The following is an 18,860-nucleotide window of genomic DNA, read 5'->3' as shown; positions in this document are numbered from 1 at the left end:
TGGGCGGACAGAGGGGTAAGAGACGACAGCCTGGAGTTGGGAGGGAGGGGATGGAATGGGGGTGGGAAAGGCTTGTGAAGGAGGGGTCTGGAAGCCCTGGGGGTCCAATGCCATGGATGCAAACCCCAGCCTCCCGAACTGCCCTGCCAGCAGTCATGCCCACCCCTCCTGCAGCCCCCACTCTCAGAGCCTGGGTGGAGGAGAAGCAGGAGGGGACCTTTGGGATTCGGTGACGCAGTTATGGGACACCATCTGACATGCAACATGACCCAGGTGAAACTCAAGCCTGTAGACAGAGTCCCTGGTCCCCACCCTGGGGGCTCTGGGCAGGTTAGCAGGCCTGTCTGTACTGCCAGCCAGCCTGTGCCTCCCTTTCTGTGGCTGCACCCTCACAGTAGCTTCCTAGAGGGTCCTAGAACTGGAGCCTCCGGAATGATATTGCAGGCCTTGAGTTCTACAGCTCAAGGGCCAAATATGTGATTAGCAGAATCTGAGCCCCAAAGTCACTGCTGAGATAATGCTGACAGGGGAAACTGATGCATAGAAGACAGAGGTCCTGGGTTCTAATCCCAGCACCATCACTTACTAGCTGTGTGACTGGCTGCATGGTCCCTCTATGTGCCTCAGTTTCCTCATGGGATAACAGTTCTTTCCCTCCCTGCCTTCCCCAGATGCCATGAGAGTCCAAAGACAGAACTTGGGTTAAAGGGCCTTGCAAACTCTCAGGGGATGCACCTGAGGGCTGCAGGAATATCTGGGATGCTCCTGCCCACTCCACGTCAAGCACCTGGCCTCAAGGGTCCTGAGCCCTCCCCCCGTCCCCAGCAGAGCCTCGGTTTCAAGTCCCTGCACTCTCTTTCGCCTGACTCTCCTCCCTCAGACCAGGAGGCTAAGACAGGGACTCAGTCCAATTCTATGTCCCAGCCCCTGGTACACCACGGGGCACAGCCCACATTATGGCAGAGCTGAATCTCCCTGGGTTCTTCATATCTCTGCTAAGCTGCCCCTGTGTGCTCTGCACCCCATCTGCATACCCCCAGTGACACACACATGTGCACGCATGCTCAGAGGCCCCAGGGCTGCCCCTCCGGGCCCTCACGTGAACCAGCCACCTTCTCCAGGGCAGGCCCCAGACTTCAGGCCTCTCCTTCCCTCCCCAAGGCCCCACTATCATTACCTAGAAAACTTACACTTCTGGGGCCCCTTTCCTTCTGGGCCACAGATAAAGGGTTAATCTGTGAGACCAATTTCCAGAGCAGTGTCGAGGTGGACAGTGGATTCATGTGATGTCAGTAACCCAACACAGTGAGGCTGTGGTCGTTCATTGAACTTTCACACTATCACTAACTTCACTGAGGTGTTCTACGCGTGTGATCTCACATATGGGTCAACAGCCCTGTGAGATACTTATTATTATCCTCGTTTTACAAAGAGGAAACTGAGGCTCAGGAGGGAAGGAGACTTGGCCAAGGTTGCGCAGCTAACAAGTGGACGAGATGGGATTTGAATGCAGTCAGTCTGCCCCCAAAGCACCTCTGTGTCTGAGGAGCTCCTAGCCTGCTCCCCCTGCACTCAAACCCCACCACACACACACACATCTCTAACACCAGGCAGAGTGGACTGAAGTGCTTGTGGAAACAGAACAAGTAGCCTGAGGCAGGCAGGGGGTTCCCTCTTGCTAGGGTGCTGGGGAAAGCTCATGGAAGGAGGCATCTGAGAGGCAGAAGGGGGGCATGGGCATGACCTCCATCTCCTTTAGATCATCTCCCTGCATCAAGGCAGCTGTCAGCCTGGATCTGCCCCCAAGGCATGGGGCAGGAGGAGGGAGGGGACTACTCACATTGCCTTCATCGTCCACCACCTGGATCTGCCCAGAGTCGCAGAGCTTCACCACCGCCCCGATGGGTACATCGAACTCCTGCCCCGATCTCAGGTCCATCCACACATAGTCCCCCTGTGGGCGAGAGAGAGTCCCAGCCCAGGTGAGCAGGGAGGGGGATTGGAGCCCCTTCCAGGCAGCCCTATATCCCTCTGCTACAATCAGAGGCTCTGAGCCAACCACAGAAGGGGGAAGAGAAGGGGACTCACACTTACTAGCAACCTTCTGGAGCAGTGCAGGCCCTGGGCTGGGCATTTATGCAATCTCATCAATACCCCTCTAGAACAGCCATATTCCCATTTTACAGATGAGTTAGCAGAGGCTCAGAGGCCTCAAGGCCTCCCCAAGCCCAGCTCTCCCCATGGATCTACACCCTACATGTGGATGACAGATCCACTGGGGTCTAGACAGAAACACCAGATCACTCAAACCACTTCCTCTCTAACATGAGGTGACACCAGAGGACACCCAGACGGTGGGTGAATGCTGCAGCCTCCTTCACCTCCAGGGCTGATTTTCGTCATCATCATGACAGGTTCCTCGCAGGGACACCACTCCGTGCTGGGCACTAGAGAAGGGTTCAGCCACATTGTCTTCTGGCATGTGGGAAGAGCCCTGACCTTGGGGGAGGATGTCGCTTTGTGTCCCCTGCGGCATCTGGCCCAGGGCCTGGCTCTCACTACTCATTCAGCAAGGGATCGTGAGAGCCAAACATAAAATCCCAAGTCAGAGAAATGGACTAAGAACAACCACATTCAGCACTGATGGATTCAACAAACACGTATTGATTACCTACTGAGTGCAAAGCACTGACTAATCTAAATGCTGGGGGTTGAGCAGTGATTATGGAGTCTACGTTCTAGTTAGAGGTGGTGACAAACAACTGAGCAAATAGATCAGCACGATCACTTTGGATACTGGTGAGTGCTTTCAAAGGAACAAACAAGCCAATGGTGGAGAATGGCAGAGCCAAACAACCTAGACCCAATAGCCAATGGAGCCACTCCATGGAGGGAATCGCTGAGCTGACACCTGAAGGGTGAAAAGCAGTCAGCCAAGGGAAAAGCAGGGGACAGTAATCCCAGTATAGGAAACAGCACATGCAAAGGCCCTGCGGCAGGAAGGAACAGCCAGGATGCAGGACCTGATGGGCGAGAGGGAGCTCAGAGAAGTAGGCAGGGTCCAGGACACATAGGCCCTTTATTGGCCTTGCGATACAAGCTTAGATTTTATTCTAATCCTAATAAAAGTATTCTTTTTTGGGTGGTACTCCAACTCCCTAGGAGTTGGGACATTCTAATAAGAATATAACTTAATATCAAGTAAAAAAAAAAAAAGTAACAGCTTATAAAACTGATTCACAATGAAGTAAACCGTGGTAATGGTCCCACAGAATCTGTTCTGGGCTAGGAGTCAGAAGACTGGGTTTCAGGCCCTGCCCGGCCTTGGGTGAGTCGCTGACCTCTTTGAGCCTCAATTTCCACATTTCTCAGTGAAGGCTGAACTCAGTGAGTCTAAGACCAACTCATTACTCTTTCAGCCTCCTCTTGTTCCCATCAGAACCAGCTACAGTCATGCATTGTTAATGTCAGAGATAAGTTCTGTGCAAACATATGGAGTCATCGAGTGTACTTCACAAACCTAGATGGTACAGCCCATGACACACCTAGGCTGGATGGGGTAGCCTCTTGCTCCTAGACTACAAACCTGTACAACCTGCTACTGTACTGAATACTATAGGCAGTCATAATCCATGGTGTATATTTGTGTACGTAAACATATCTAAACATACACATAAAAGGTACAGTAAAATATGGCATGATAGTCTTATGGGACCACTGCCATCTATGTGCTGTCTTCCAGCCACAGCTGCCCCGGTGGGCCCTCTCTTCACATGTATGGGAGGTTGGCACATGATAGAGTCAGGCTAGTCCCAAACCCAAACTTCCTCCCGGAAAAAGAAAGAAAAATTGGAGAGGCTTGGGAGTGGAAGAGAACTCCTGTTTACGGAGCATTCACTGTGGGCCTGGGCTCCACAGCCTGCATCCCATAAACTGCCCCATTTAATCCTCACAGCTGCTTGCGCCCAAGCCCCAGCTGCACTCCCTGACCCTGGGCTTACCCCCTGACAGCCGCCCAACACCGGGTCTGCTCCCCTTCCCCACTGGCCTGGAGCTCCCTAGGGCAGGGCTGGATCTGAGTCCCTCATCTGTGGCTCCCCAGAGCCCAGCCCAGAGTGGGCCTCGGTGAGAGAGACGGGGTGGGGAGCGTGTTCACTTGTGGGCAACAGCATGTGGCCAGGGGACTGTCTCCAATTTCTCTCCTCAAAGAGGTCAAGAAACGTGCCCAAGGTCACGCAGCTGTTTCGTGGCAGAGCCAGGACTGAAGCCCAGGTCTGACAAACTCCAAATCCAGGGCTCTTTCCTGACATTCACTGGGCCCAGCCCCACATGCAGCTCAGAGAGCAAAATAGGAAGCACTGATAGAGTCCTCCAAGCCCAGATGGCTCATGGGCCCTGAAGGCAAGCTGGAGACTTAGGCTGAGGGCAGCTGGAAGGCAGGGGTCTCTCTGAGTCACCTGTATGCCCCAGCCCAGCACAGGGCCTGGCACACAGAAAATGTTTGTTTCCCCTGGGAGAAGATAAAATAAGCAAAATCAAAAAAACTTCATGTGAGCAGGAAATGGAGATTCCAAGAGGCTGAGTGAAGCACTTGGGGCCACACAGCAAGCAGACATGACTACAACTCTTCTTACTTAGGGCTGTCACAGACGGCAGTGACCAAACTATCTCTGCTCTAGGCCAGACTTGAGGAAAACAGTTTCAGACAGCAGGGGACAGGCTTCAGGGAGAATTCTGCGGTCTTAGGACTTCTGAAGGGGAACATTCCTGTGGCCCTAGGGAAAGTTTTTGAAGCATCGCAATGCAGGCAGGTTGTAAGGATACTCATTTTACAGCTGAGGAAACTGAGGGCCAAAGAGAGAAAGGAACCTGGCCACAGTCACTCATCAAATCAGTGACTGACAGGACTATTAGCATCTGGAGGACAGAGCCAGGACCAAAATCAGGGTGGGTCGGGAGTCACTGGCTCAGAGGAAGAAGGAAGGGAGGAAGGAAGCCATGAAAGAAGATGAAGCTTCATTGAGGGGCAGGAGGGAGGTGAGAAAGGGGAACCAGGCTCCAGGTAGGACCCCACCAACCCCTCCCATCCCCATGGCTAGCCCCAGGCACCCTATCACTGCATCTAGCCCCATTCCTACACTATGTTCCGTGACAACTTTACACACTGTATGGGGCACCTTGTTTGGTACTCATCTTGAATGGAAGACCTCGTTTGTGACATGACACATCCCTCAGTGTGGCTGTGTAACGTGGGGCGAGTCCCAGCTTTTCTCCTATCAAATATGTGACCAGGGTAGAGGGTCTCCCAGGCCCCGCCAGCTATGCAGGCTTCCAGCCCCAGAGTCGTGACTTCCTAGAACGGGTCTGTTCAAATGTTCTCAGGGGTTCTCCAAAACCCCTGTGGGGCCTCCCCCCAGGAAAGCCAGCACACATCCACAGTGAACACATAGGAGATCTGGCTGATAGTCCCAGCTCCGCCACTAATGCTGTGTCTCTCTGGGTGAGGCACTCAATCTTTCTGGGCCTCAGTTTCCACCAGCCTTGAAATGGAAGGAGTCAGTGCACGTAAAGATGAGAGACCCATGCAAAGGCACGTTGTTCTTTCTGTCTACCCTCCTTTCTCCCAGGCATCAAGCCGGTCTCGGGCCAATATTAATAATTATCCATGGGGCCTTAGCCCTTTCTGCCTCTTCCTTCCTCTGGAACCAGGCCTGGGGTCAGTCCCTGTTGTGGAGTGAAAAGGAATCTGTTTCAGGACATTTTGCCCCTCGCTATCTTCATGATCACTCTGGGACACCGGTTTTATCACCCCATTTTCACAGATGGGAAACGTGAGCCAAGCATCTTGCTAGTGTCTAGTTGCTAAACATAGTTTGGAGAGAGCAGTGGGCTGAGCTTTCCCTTCCACCAGTGGTTAGCCAGTCCATAAACTATGGCTGGGGGTCCCTCTGTGCACCTGCAGGTGCTCCCTGCTCTGGACCTCAGCAAATGCAGGACACCCCCGCCCAGACCTGGCCTGTCTGGCTTGGGTTTCCCAGATGCAAAACCTCCCCTCCTAGGAAAGGGCAGCCGCGGCCAAGTTCACGCTGGGGGAGGTCAGAGACCGCAGGTGGCATCCTAGGGCCGCAGTCCATGCACACCCTGAAGCCTAGCGACCCTGTTTGTGGCCCGCCCAGCTTCTAACAGGCGGGGAAACTGAGGCCCGGGGAGAGGCGCCCTCCCCCTCCCGTCTCCCCTCCTGGCCCGGGCCTCACCGGCAGGACGGCATGGGTCTTGAACGCCTGGTTCAGGCTGCGCACCAGCGCCCACTTGCCGGGCTGCGAGACGCGCGCGGGGTCGGCAGGGTCGGCTGGGTCCTCCATGGCGCGGCGACGGCGACGGCAGCACTGCTCCGGCTCCCTAATTCACCTAATCCCGCGCGCGCCGCCCGCCCCGGAACCCTAAACCGGGCCATCTGCCGCGGGCCCATGGCAACGGCGGCTTAGGTGACGCCCGCGGGCGGGACGGCGAGGGGGAGCCCGCGCCACCCCGGCCCCCTCCGTCTCGGCAGAACCCCCCACACCCCCACTTTGCCCGGAATTCCAGGCGGCTTCATTGGCACCGCAGCGGTAGGCCCGGGATAAACGTGGCACCTGGCACCGCACCTGACGGCAGTTTTGGAAAAAATCGTCATGTTTTTTTCTATGTTTTCTATGGAAGGAAACACGAGGATGTTATGGAATAGAACACGGTAAACTCCCGGGGTTTTTAAGACTAAAGGAGAGATGCATTGAAGATATTTCTGGCTCCCTGGCTGCCTCTAAGGAGTGAGGGCAGATACAATTTCCTTCTGGTGTAAGTTTGGGGGAAAGCCCTTGAAGAGTCTGTGTCCTCCTCCCGCAGCCCCCAAGGTCAAATAGCAGCCCAGGTCCATCCTGCAGAAGAGGCCTTGGAGGCCTGGTGTGGTGTCCCCTGAACTCCCCAGGACAGCTGAACCACCTCGATGGCTCAGAGCTCTTCCTGCAATGGGCCAAACTGGCCTCCTGCATCCTAGCAGCCACACAGGGCTGGACACCAGGCGTCGGTCCACGCTGGGCTGTGAGCCAGAGGCCACCGTCCCATCCCGAGGGCCCGGAAGGCCCAGGCCCTGTGACTCCTCTCCCATTCCCTCTTTCTTGCCTCGCCCTGCCTATCTTTGTCCTCCTCCCCTCTTTCCTCCTTTTTTTTTCCTCTTCTCTTTTCAAGGCCTCCAGTCTGCATTTGTGGCCCTCCGCATTGCCTAGTATCCTGGAAGCCAACTGCTCCCCAACAAATGAACAACAGCGGAGAGTGGGGGCAGGGGACTGGGTGGGGGGAATGGCAAGGAAAAAGATGGTGATGCCTCACACAGGGCTCAGAGACAATCAGGATGGGCCCAGTTCTACCCCACTCCCTGTCCCAGCCTTGGGGACCCAGGGCTCTGCTGCCCGGCACAAAGCTGACTGATCAGTGATTCCCACTCACTTCCTGTGACCTCTCAGGGACACCACTCTCAGGAGAGGTCCTTCCCCCAGTCAAGCCGAAAACAGGCACACCTATCTCTCCCCGCCCATCTACAGCAGTACATTGGGACAGGACCCAGACCTCAGACACAAGGAAGTGCTGGTGGTGAGCTTCCAGGCATTCTTCCATGAGTTCACATAACCGACCTTCACTGAGTACAGGCTCAGACTAAAGTACAGAGGACACTGTTAACAAGACATGTCCCCAGAGCTCCCAGCCTGGTGTGGTGGACAGACCCAGGCGCAGATAAGGATGGTACCACCAGATAAGAGGCAGATCAGTCCCGGAGACATAGGATAGCATGGCCACTAAGAGTTTGGACCCTGGAGTCAGATGGCTTAGTTTCAATCCCAGCTCAGCCACTCACAAGCTGTGTTACCTTGGGCAAGTTCCTCAACCTCTATGTTCCTTTCTTTCCTCATCCGTCAGGTGACAAAATGACACTGCTTCCACGTGCTCGTGAGGATTTAACAGGTTAAGATGCGTAATGCACCTAGATTGGTGCCTGTTAGACCAAATGTATATGAGTGCCAGTCATGGTTCACTAAGGGAGTTGTGTTGGGGTGACAGCTGGGTTTTAAGATTTTTTTTTTAGGCAGACATTAGGGGAAAGGGCATCCCAGGAAGAGGGAACAGCAAACTCAGAGAATCAGAGAAGAGAGGGAAGAGATTGTAAAGTAAGTCTGGCGGCTGGTGGCTGAAGAGAGGTCCCCTGGGGGAGACCCTGCAAGGCGCTAAGAACCTGACCTTGCCTGGTTCCAGACCGACTACTGAGACCACCCCTGAGCTGGAGGCATAGGCCTCTTCTCCACAAGTGGCAAAGACAGAGACTCTTGAAAGCAGCAACAGAGAGGTGACTCATTCTATACAATGAATCCTTAATATGAGTCTTGGCTGATTTCTCATCAGAAACCATGGCGGCCAGAAAGCAGTAGGATGGCATATTTAAAATGATGAAAGAATAAAAAAACTGTCAAGAAAGAATTCTATATCTGGCATAACTATCCCTTACAAAGGAAGGAGAAATGAAGACATTCCCATGTAAACAAAAGCTGAGGGAGTTTGTCACTAGTTGACCTGCCCTATAAGAAATGCTAAAAATTAAAAGACATTGAACAACAACAAAACAAACAACCCATTTCAAAAGTGGGCATAGGCAGGAGTTTGATGGCACCATTGTACACCAGCCTGGGTGACAGAGTGAGACCGTGTCTCCAAAACAAACAAACAAACAAACAAACAAACATAGGCATAGGACTGAAATAGACATTTCTCCAAAAAAGATATACAAAGAGATAAGAAGCACATGAAAAGATGCTCAACATCATTCATCATTAGGAAAATGCAAATCAAAAGCACAATGAGACACCACTGCACACCCATTAGGAGGGCTATTACAAAACAACAACAACAACAAAAAAAAAAACAAAAAAAAAACAGAAAATAAGTATTGGCAAAGATGTGGAGAAAATGGAACCCTTATGCACTGCTGGTGGGAACGTGAAATAATACAAATGCTGTGAAAAACACTATGGCAGTTCCTAAAAAAATTAAAATGAGAATTACCATATGACCCAGCACTTCTACTTCTGGATATATACTCAAAAGAATTACAGAATCTCAAAGAGATCTTTGCACACCTATGTTCAAAGCAGTATTAATTATAATAGCTAAAACATGGAAGCAACCCAAGTATTCCTCAACAGATGAATGAATAAACAATATGTGGTATAAACATACAATAAAACATTACTCAGCCTTAAGAAGGAAGGAAATTCTGACACATGCTATTAATACAACATGGATGAACCTTGAGGATATTATGCTAAGTGAAGTAAGCCATCACAAAAAGACGAATAGTGTATGATTCCACTTATGTGAGGTACCTAGAATAGTCAAATCAAAACCAGAAAGCAGAATGGTGGTTGCCAAGGGTGGCGGGGAGAGGGGAATGGGGAGTTATTGTTTAATGGATAGAATTTTTATTTTACAAGATGAAAAGAATTGCAGAAATTGATAGTGGTGATGGTCACACAACATTGTGAATGTATTTAATGCCACTGAACTATGCCCTTCAAGTGGTTAAATGGGGCCAGGCACGGGGCTCACTCCTGTAACCCCAGCACTTTGAGAGGCTGAGGCGGGCAGATCACCTGAGGTCAAGGGTTCGAGACCAGCCTGGCCAACATGGTAAAACTCCATCTCTACTAAAAATACAGAAATTAGCTGGGCATGGTGGCAGGGACCTGTAATCCCAGGTACTCAGGAGGCTGAGGCAGGAGAATCACTTAAACCTGGGAGGCAGAAGTTGCAGAGTGAGCTGAGATCACACCACTGCACTCCAGCCTGGGTGACAGAGTGAGACTCTGTCTCAAGAAAAAAAGTTAAGTGGTAAATGTTGTTATGTGTATTTTAAAAAACACGAAATTGGAAAAAAAAATAGAGTACAGTAGACAGTGATGCAAAGCCATACAAAAAGAAAAAATAAAGAACACTGGTAAAGGTACTTACATAGATAAATAGAAAAGTCATATTTAACCAGGCACAGTGATAGGTGCCTGTACTCCCAGCCACTTGGGAGGCTGAGGCAGGAGGGCTGCTTGAGCCCAGGAGTTCAAAGCTGTAGTATACCACAACTGCACTTGGGAATAGCATCTGCACTCTAGCTTGGGCAACATAGTAAGACTCTATCTCTTTTTTAAAAAAACAAAAGTATTGTTGTATTTTTGGTCTGTAACTACTTTCTTTTCTGTGTGATTTAAAAGACAAATGTATAACATAATGATAAATCTATGTTAACTGGCACACAATGTATAAAGATGCAATTTGAACAATAAACAACATAAAGGGGGAGAGATAGAACTATAAAGGAACATAATTTTTAGTTATTATTGAAGCTAATTTGGCCTTAAACTACAATGATGTAGATTTAAGATGTTATTTGTAGGCCAGGTGCAGTGACTCACACCTGTAATCCCAGCAGTTTGGGAGGCTGAGGCAGGCAGATCACTTGAGGTCAGGAGTTCGAGACCAGCCTGACCAACACGGTGAAACCCCGTCTCTAACAATAAAAAAATTAGCCAGGTATGGTGGTGCACGCTTGTAATCCCAGCTACTTGGGAGGCTGAGGCAGGAGAATTGCTTGAACCCAGGAGGCAGAGGTTGCAGTGAGCCGAGATTGTGTCATTGCACTCCAGCCTGGGCAACAAGAGTGAAACTCCATCTCAAAAAAAAGATGCTATTTGTAAACCTAAGAATAATCATTGAGGAAAAAAACTCTTAAAATACACAGAAGAGTAAATGAGAATCAAAACAGTACTTTAGAAGAAAAGTCAATTAAACACAAAACAGAGCAGTAATGAGGAACTGAGGAGGAAAAGATATAAGACATACGGAAAACATAGCAAAATGGCAGAGGTCCTTCCTTAACAGTAATTACTTCATGTGTAAATAGATTAAACTCTCCAACCAAAAGGTAAAGACTGGCAGAATGGATAAAAACAAAACAAAACAAAACAAAAAACAACCACATGATCTAACTATATGCTGCTTACAAGAGATCCACTTTAGATCCAGAGACACAAATAGGTTAAAAGTAGAAGGATTTCATGCAAATAGTATTCCATGCAAACAGTAACCAAAAGACAGTTGAGATGACTACACTATCGGACATAGATGTTAAGTCAAAATCATTACAAGAAACAAAGAAGGACATTATATTTTACTAAAAGCATCAATCCAACTGTTATCAACAGCCCACACATTTATCTTCAAACCTCCCTCTGCCCACAAATCTGGGCCAAGTACACAGAGTCCCTACCCTGGCCCCACCATGAAGCTTGGAATCATGACATACTGAAGCACAAAAGCCAGCCCTCCTTGTGGTCCTTAAAGATGTGAGTGAGGTACGCCACACAGGTCAGGTGGGCTAGTCCTTCTCCCAGAGACCTCAGTCCCTGTATGTTCATGAGGGGCTGCTGCAGCTGTCTCATGGCCTTCCCCGTCCACCCTCTCCCAGGGAGGGCAGAAGGCTCTCCCATTCCCAGATGCCCTCCCATCCCCGTGCCCCCTGGGGACTCACTGTCACAGTGCCTTTCCTAGGTTTCTAAGCTATCTCCCCACGTAGGTCTGGGAACTCCTCCAGGGCAGGGAATAGTAGGTGAATGCCTGCTCCGCCTGCCCTCAAGCAGGAAGTATGCTTCAGCAGCTTCCTTGGTCCTAAAAAGAATCCGAGCCCCAGGAGCTGACCCGCTCTGCAGTTCCACAGGCCGGGCCCAGCGGGCTCCATCTTGTGCTTTGCTGTTGAGTGAGAGGCCTTGGGCACATTACTCAGCCTTCCTGAGCCTGTTTCGTCATGTGCAAAATGCAGATTAAAAACCTCTTCCCACCTGGCGCGGTGGCTCACGCCTGTAATCCCAGTACTTTGGGAGGCCAAGGCGGGCAGATCACGAGGTCAGGAGATCAAGACCAACCTGGCCAACATGGTGAAATCCCGTCTTTACTAAAAATACAAAAGTTAGTTGCACGTGGTGATGGGTGCCAGTAATCCCAGCTACTCAGGAGGCTGAGGCAGGAGAATTGCTTGAACCAGGGAGTCAAAGCTTGCAGTGAGCCAAAATCATGCCACAGCACTTTAGCCTGGTGACAAAGCAAGACTCTGTCTTAAAACACACACAGACACACACACAGACACACACACATACACACACACACACACAAACAAAACCCCTCTTTTCCCACAGCTGCCATTGTGAAGCTAAAATGCCATTTGAGACTCCATGAAAATGCTTCTTCCTTCATCTGCTTCCCTGGTCTGCCTCTCTCCTCCTCTCTTCCTGCCAGTTCCTTCCCTATCCTGAAAGATCCACGGGAAATAGGATGAAGGCTGTCCCTCATGTCCAGGGCTCATCAGGAAGCTCCAAGTAGGCAGAGAAAGGAGGAGGACTGTGGACCAGGCCCTGGGGTTTGCAGAGCAGGGAAGCCTCCCGAAGGAAGTAGAGGCCACACGAAGCCTGAGTAGAAGTCAGCCAGGCAAGAGGGGAAGCCAAGCACTCCGCGGATCTTTCAGGACAGGGAAGGATGTGGCAGGAAGAGAGGAGGAGAGGGCAGACCAGGGAAGCAGATGAAGGAAGAAGCATTTTCATGGAGCTCCACATGGCATTTTAGCCTCACATTGGCAGCTGTGGGAAAAGAGGCTTTTAATGTTCATTTTACATATGAGGAAACTGAGGCTCAGGAAGGCTGAGTAACATGCCCAAGGCCCTCCCACTCATCAATAGCAAAGCCTGGGCTGGATCCCACTGGGCCCGGCCTGTGCAACTGCAGAGCTGGCCGGTTCCCCAGGGCTGGGGCTTTCTTCAGGACCAAAGAAGGAGCTGAGTGTACTTCCTGGTTGAGGGTAGGCAGAGCAGGCATTCACCTACAAGACACTTGCTCCCAACAGAGGCCACCCACAGCTGGAGGTGGGTCAGCGTTCAGAGGGGCAGGAGGGGAGGGGGTGGTGAGGTAAGCAGATGAAGGAAGAAGCATTTTCATGGAGTACCAAATGGCATTTTAGCTTCACAATGGCAGCTGTGGGAAAAGAGGGGTTTTGTTTGTTTGTTTGTTTGTGTGTGTGCGTGTTTTGAGACAGAGTCTTGCTTTGTCACCAGGCTGAAGTGCTGTGGCATGATTTTGGCTCACTGCAACCTTCGACTCCCTGGTTCAAGCAATTCTCCTGCCTCAGCCTCCTGAGTAGCTGGGATTACAGGCACCTGTCACCACGTGCAACTAATTTTTGTATTTTTAGTAAAGACGGGATTCCGCCATGTTGGAGGTCCCGTCAGCCAGAGGCCTGCCTCAGAGGTCCCCTGAGGGAGGACGCCCCTGGAGGGCTATGGGTGCCCAGGCCCTGGCACACAGCAAACACTCAGAGAATGGACTTTTCCTCTCCTAGATCCTGCCCATCTCTAATGGGCGTTTGAACAGGCTCTCAGGCCAAGGGGCTCTAAAGGGGGTCTCCTCCAGCCCCTGGGATGGAAGAATGTCTGTCCTGATGCTGCCCTGAAGCCTGCCTCTCACTCACACACACAGACACACACGCACACACTCATATGCAAACATGCTGGTCCGTGCAGCCTCAGGGTGGCCAGGCAAGGCTGAGCCATTGGCCTCTGGTGACCCTGGAGACTGAGAAGCTGCTGGCCAAGCCCCCACAGCGCACAGCCCCACAAGCCCTACGGCCTGCTGCCAGGCCCACCTGGCTCGGGGCCCACATTCCTGGCTCCTGCTCTGGAGACCAGGAGCTCATTAGAGCCTCAGACTGATCACGGGGAAGGGCTGAGGGTCAGAGGCCACTGTGGCCCTCAGTAGGAAGGGGGGCTGGAGGACTCAGCTGGGGGCAGCACCTCTGCTTCTTCCCATAAAATCCCAGGGGGCTCCAGCTCAAGCCATGTCACCCCCCGCCCTCCAGTCACTGCTCCCCAAGGCCCTAAGGATAAGTTGGGCTCAGGGCCCTTCCTGGTCTGGCTTTGGGAGCCTTGCCAACCTCCTCTCCTCTTCCCCAGGGCCCTTCCCACATCTGGGCCTTTGCACGTGCTGTTCCACTGCCTGGGATCCAGAGATGTGTGTAAATAAAATCATTTCTTCCCGGTGGGGTGAGCCAGTGAGAGAAGGAAACCCCAGCCGGCACAGCAGAGGGAACAGGTTTCAGACTAGGCCTGGAGGGCTGGGTTTGGTAGCCTAGGAAGGAATTTTCCAAGAGAACACCCTGGGGAGGGTGTCCCACAGGTAAGCATATGGATGAGGGGATATGGGCTGGGGAGGACAGGCCACCCAAAGAGGTGGGAACACTGACCTGCTGAAGAATCACCATGGTCCCAAGTCAGGAGCTCCTGCTGCCCACTGGGCCAGGCACAGTTCTGCAGGGAGAGAGACCATGTCATGCTTCCGGACAGGCCAGCCCTGGAAGTCTTGAGCCTGGCTGGGGTCACCTGGGCTCCTCCCAAAGCCCCAGCTCCTCCTCCCTCGAGGGAACCCTCCCTGGCTTCTCTCCCTCTGGCCACTGCCCAGCCCGTGTGACCTGAGCCTCAACCACTGTCACCAGCACCACTGCCCAGAGCAGCTGAATTCTTCTCTCAGCCACTGTCATTTGGAGATTCCCAAAGGGCTCCTAGAAAGTAGCAAGTCTGGCCCCACCAGGGGCCTACGGTAAAGGGGCCCGGAGAGGGACCAAGACTTGCCCGGGGTCACACAGCTAGCCAGAGCAAATTTAGGACTAGGACTTAATCTCCGGCACTCAGCTTAGGGACTGCCCCAGGAATGTGGGTGACAAGGACAAGGCTGACTGAGGGGAAGGTCATGGGCTGGGCATGACCTGCTCACGGCACACCCTGCCTGAAACCTCCCAAGAGCACCCACCGCCCTCAGGATGGCTCTGTGCAGAGCACTGGCTGCCGACGGGGAGGCAGGGTCATCGGGGTCTGTCTCTGGCTGTGCTGCTGAATGCACCGCACCTGGGCCTGGGCCCCCTAGGCCCTGCACAATCTGGCCCCTGCTGATGCCTCAGTCTTTTCTGTCACTGCTCATTCCCTTTCCTCCCCTTATACTTGGACACCTTCAGTGACTCACTGTTCCTCAAATATGCCACCTCTTGCCATCTCCTGGCCTTCGCACACCGGCCCTTCTACCTGAAATTTTGACTAGTGAATTTCCACCTATGGTTCATGGCTCAGTTCAGATGATACCTCCTCCAAGAAGCCTTCCCTGACCACCCCCAAGCTGCCAAGAGCCTCTATATTCCCCTTTATCCCATTTTGACTATATGCATTATGTTGTCAGGGTAAGGGTCTGTCCCACCTCTGCCCCCAAAGTTGGCGAGTTGATCCAGGGCAGGATGTGGCCAGTGGGAGAGGGTCTGAGACATTGCCTTGTCTTCAACCTTGTCCAGCACAGGGCCAGGCCCAGAGATGGGCTCAGGAGGGAGCTTAAAAGGCAGCCCCAGCCTACAGGCCCTGGTATGAGGCCCCTCTGGCTCACAACCTGTCCCCTAGAATGTGCATCAATTTTTCACAAGGGCCCATTCAGAGCCGCTGAGGCATTTGATCCTCTGCCCATGACACTGCCTGACACCCGAGCCCTGACCCCTGCCCTGGAGCTCTGGGACACAGCAAACCCACGGTCCTTCCAGAGACCTGAACTAGTCTGGGTGCCTGGTGGGGATGTGGATTCAACAGAGCCAGCAGGCAGTTGCCACCGGGCGCTTGTCTAAAGATGGTGCCCAGGCTGTGGAGCCGGCACCCTATGCCAGCATGAGCCATGAGGGCTGGGGGCAGAGCCAGTGCTTTCACTAGAGACATGGGGCTCCAAGGGATGGAGGAGAGTGGTGAGGGCATGGAATTTAAGGGACACAGGTTAAAATGACAAGGCATACATTTTATTTCTAAAAATGAGAACTAGACCACATTCAAGTTAATTTCTTTTCCAACTGACAACAGGGGGCATAGACTGTATTTATATTTCTATGTCTATACCTGATTTTACCCCTTCCCCACTACAACCCTGGCTGGTGGGGCTTCATACTCCCATTTCACAGATGGGACATTTGGGGCATAGAGGAAGGAAGTGACTTATCCAAAAACGGAGATAAAGAGTGTCAGAGAGAAAGCAAAGGAGACAGAGAGAATGGACTCCTCTCTCTCTCTGCCACCACAGCATGTCTATTCCCCTGGCCCCAGGATGCCACTAACCCCAGCCCCAGCTCACAGAAGATTCGACAGACAACATGCTCCTTGGCTCTTCCCTCCTCCAGGGGACACACATCCATCTTCCCAGGCTCAGGACAGTTTCATTCAGTGGCTGTGGTGGCTGAGCTCTCAAGGGTGGCAGGAAGCCCAGTCCCAGGAGCAACTGGCTGTGGGGCAGAGGCTCTAGAGGTAGCTCAAGTCCATGACTCCTCCACATCCAAACCCCTCCCAATGCCCAGGACAGTGGGCAGCCCATCCTTACCTGGGGCCCAGCTGCCCACTCTCAGTGACCTGCCAGCCTGGTACAGCTGCCACCTGCACGGAAGACTCAGGAAGCTGGGGTCACGGGCCCAGCCAGTCTGCAAACACACGTCCCCTCTTCCTCTGTCTGGCTCCGAGTCTTGCTCTAGGCGTCCCTCTGGGTCTTTCCCTTCCTCGCTGTCTCTCTGTGTGTGTCTCTTGTCTCTCCCTCCCTCCTGCCCAGAGCGGCTGTCCAGCCAGCACTGCTGCCCTCCCCTCCTCACTCCAGAGCCTTCTCCCAGGAGGCGGAGCCGGAGGGGGCCTCCAAGGTCTGGGTGCGGTGACATCAGCGTGGGGGGCGGGCCGTGCTGGGGCTGGGACTAATGTCCAGAGGCTGCTCAGGGCTCTGTGCAGAGCACTGGCTGCCGACGGGGAGGCAGGGTCATTGGGGTCTGTCTCTGGCTGTGCTGCTGAATGCACCGCACCTGGGCCTGGGCCCCACCCCAGGCTGGCTTCAGGTGCCTCCTGTTGTTTGCGGGACACTGCCTGCTGTCTCAGCACCTGAGCAGGAAACCGCACCTGATCCTGACTTAATCACTGATGTGCTGGGGTCTCAGCCCCGCTGTCCTCCTCCAGCCCCATTTCCTCCTCCTCTACCTGGCTGTTTGGGACTCAGAATAGGGAATGGTCAGGCAGAGCATGGCAGGCGGGAGAGTGCTGAGCTAAAACCGGGCCTTCTGCGCCTTCTCCCTCCTGCACACCCACCCTTGCCTCTGATGTGTGTTCTCTGACGCTGGTCAATGCAACATTGCCCCCACAACCTGCTCTGCGGGTTGGGGACACATGTTATTCTGTAATCATCCAGAAACTTTGCCAAACCAGCTGACTAGGAGCCACCCCACGTGTGACAGCAACACATATAAACTGAAGTGAAATCTGTGATTTAAAGGGGTGGGGGGAACCAAGCAAAGAGGAGCACACGTCTTTGTTATTAGCATTGTCGAGGATGGAGACCTCGCGCGGCCCTACCGGGACCTGGCAGTTTCTCCTTTCCGCCCTCGGCAGCCACGCACCTGTCAGCGGCCCCATCGTGCACCTCTCCAGGGCAGCTTTGGGTGGCAGAAGGATGTCTCTTTTGGGTCCCTAGCCCCCATAACTGGGGTGTCTGCAGGGAAGCTGCCCAGAAGTTGGGGTGGGGACCCAAAGGGGCGCTATAGCTCGCCAGCGCCGCCTGCTGGTCACAGGCCCCACTGCCCAGCTGCTTCCGTCAGGCGGGCTGAGCACCGCTGGGAAGTGACTGTGACAGGAGGCAGCTTCTGCTAGGGCCTGGGTCCCCTCAGACCCGACGACCCTGACCCAGGAAGACCCCAGGATGCCGTCTGCCCCTTAGCCTGGTGGGCCTAACAGGAGTCCAGGAGTCCCTGGAACACAGTTCCCACCCGGGATTTACACCTGCTGCCGAAACCTGGTACCGGCCACTCCTCAAGTCTTCCCTCTCCATCTTCCCAGGCTGGGCGGGGCCGGTGGCATCAGCCCTACACGGGTGGGGAAACGAGACCCCAGGGGAGCACAGGGGAGCCCATGGCACACGACTGGCAACAGGGACAAAATGCAGTGAGCTGTGGGGATGGGGCAGAGAGGTGGGCTGGTTGTGGGAGACAGGGCGGCCTCCAAACACCAGGATGACAGCTACGTCGTGCTCAGCTATGAACCAGGCACTATGCTAAGCAGATCACACGATTTGCAATGCCCATTTCTCAGTCCCGTGAAGAAAGCGAGGCATTTCGGTTCACTTTGCCCTCACACTGCACTCACCCCGTCTCCCAAGTCGTTTTTCATTGAGTCGTCCATTCTGCTTTCAGAGTCATCCCAACCCTGCTTCTCCCCACCACCACACCAGCTTCCTGGCCCTAGATGCCTGCGTCTGCCGTCAGCAGCCTCCGCTCTGGTCTCCCAACACCTTCCTGTGTCCCGAAAGCCCATCTCCTCTTCCCAGCCCTTCATGCACAGATCAGGGAGTAGGTCGTCTCTAACCCAGCAGGCCCACACTGCCCCATCAGTAATGTGCGGGGTAGTGTTTGTCATGACCAGAGTATGTCTTTGTTCTCCCTGCTCGTTTGTAGACTGTTCCAGAGCAGGGACTGCCATGCCTGGTTCCCCACATCCCAGGTGCCCAGGGCAGGCCTTGGCACAAAGCCAGCCCCATACAGATCTACTGAATAAAGGAATGACTGAATGATCCCCACAATATCAGCTCACAGGTGCACTGGGCAGGCAGCGGGGCCTTCCCTCTGACCAGACGACGGTCGCCCAGGCCTGGGGAATATTCCTCCATTGTCCCTTCCCCCCAGTGGGACAGAGGGACACAGGAAAGTC

General features: G+C 53.1%; 1 protein-coding gene across 3 annotated transcripts in view; it reads right to left on the bottom strand.

Annotated features, from left to right (window-relative positions):
• The window catches only part of MYO7A (myosin VIIA), a 78,861-nt gene extending 76,910 nt beyond the window's left edge, over nucleotides 1-1,951 (bottom strand). For all 3 annotated transcript variants that reach the window (XM_055283025.2, XM_055283026.2, XM_063641402.1), the window contains exon 1: nucleotides 1,841-1,951. In XM_055283025.2, the coding sequence (XP_055139000.1) occupies nucleotides 1,841-1,939 (99 nt within the window). In that variant the 5' untranslated portion in view covers nucleotides 1,940-1,951. The remainder of the gene's footprint in view (nucleotides 1-1,840) is intronic.
• Between the last annotated feature and the right edge of the window lie 16,909 nt (nucleotides 1,952-18,860).

Source organism: Symphalangus syndactylus, chromosome 6 (genome assembly GCF_028878055.3).
Source record: "Symphalangus syndactylus isolate Jambi chromosome 6, NHGRI_mSymSyn1-v2.1_pri, whole genome shotgun sequence".
Lineage (NCBI taxonomy): Eukaryota > Metazoa > Chordata > Mammalia > Primates > Hylobatidae > Symphalangus > Symphalangus syndactylus.
Note: the sequence above shows the minus strand (reverse complement) of the source record. Positions and strands in the feature narration are given on the sequence as shown.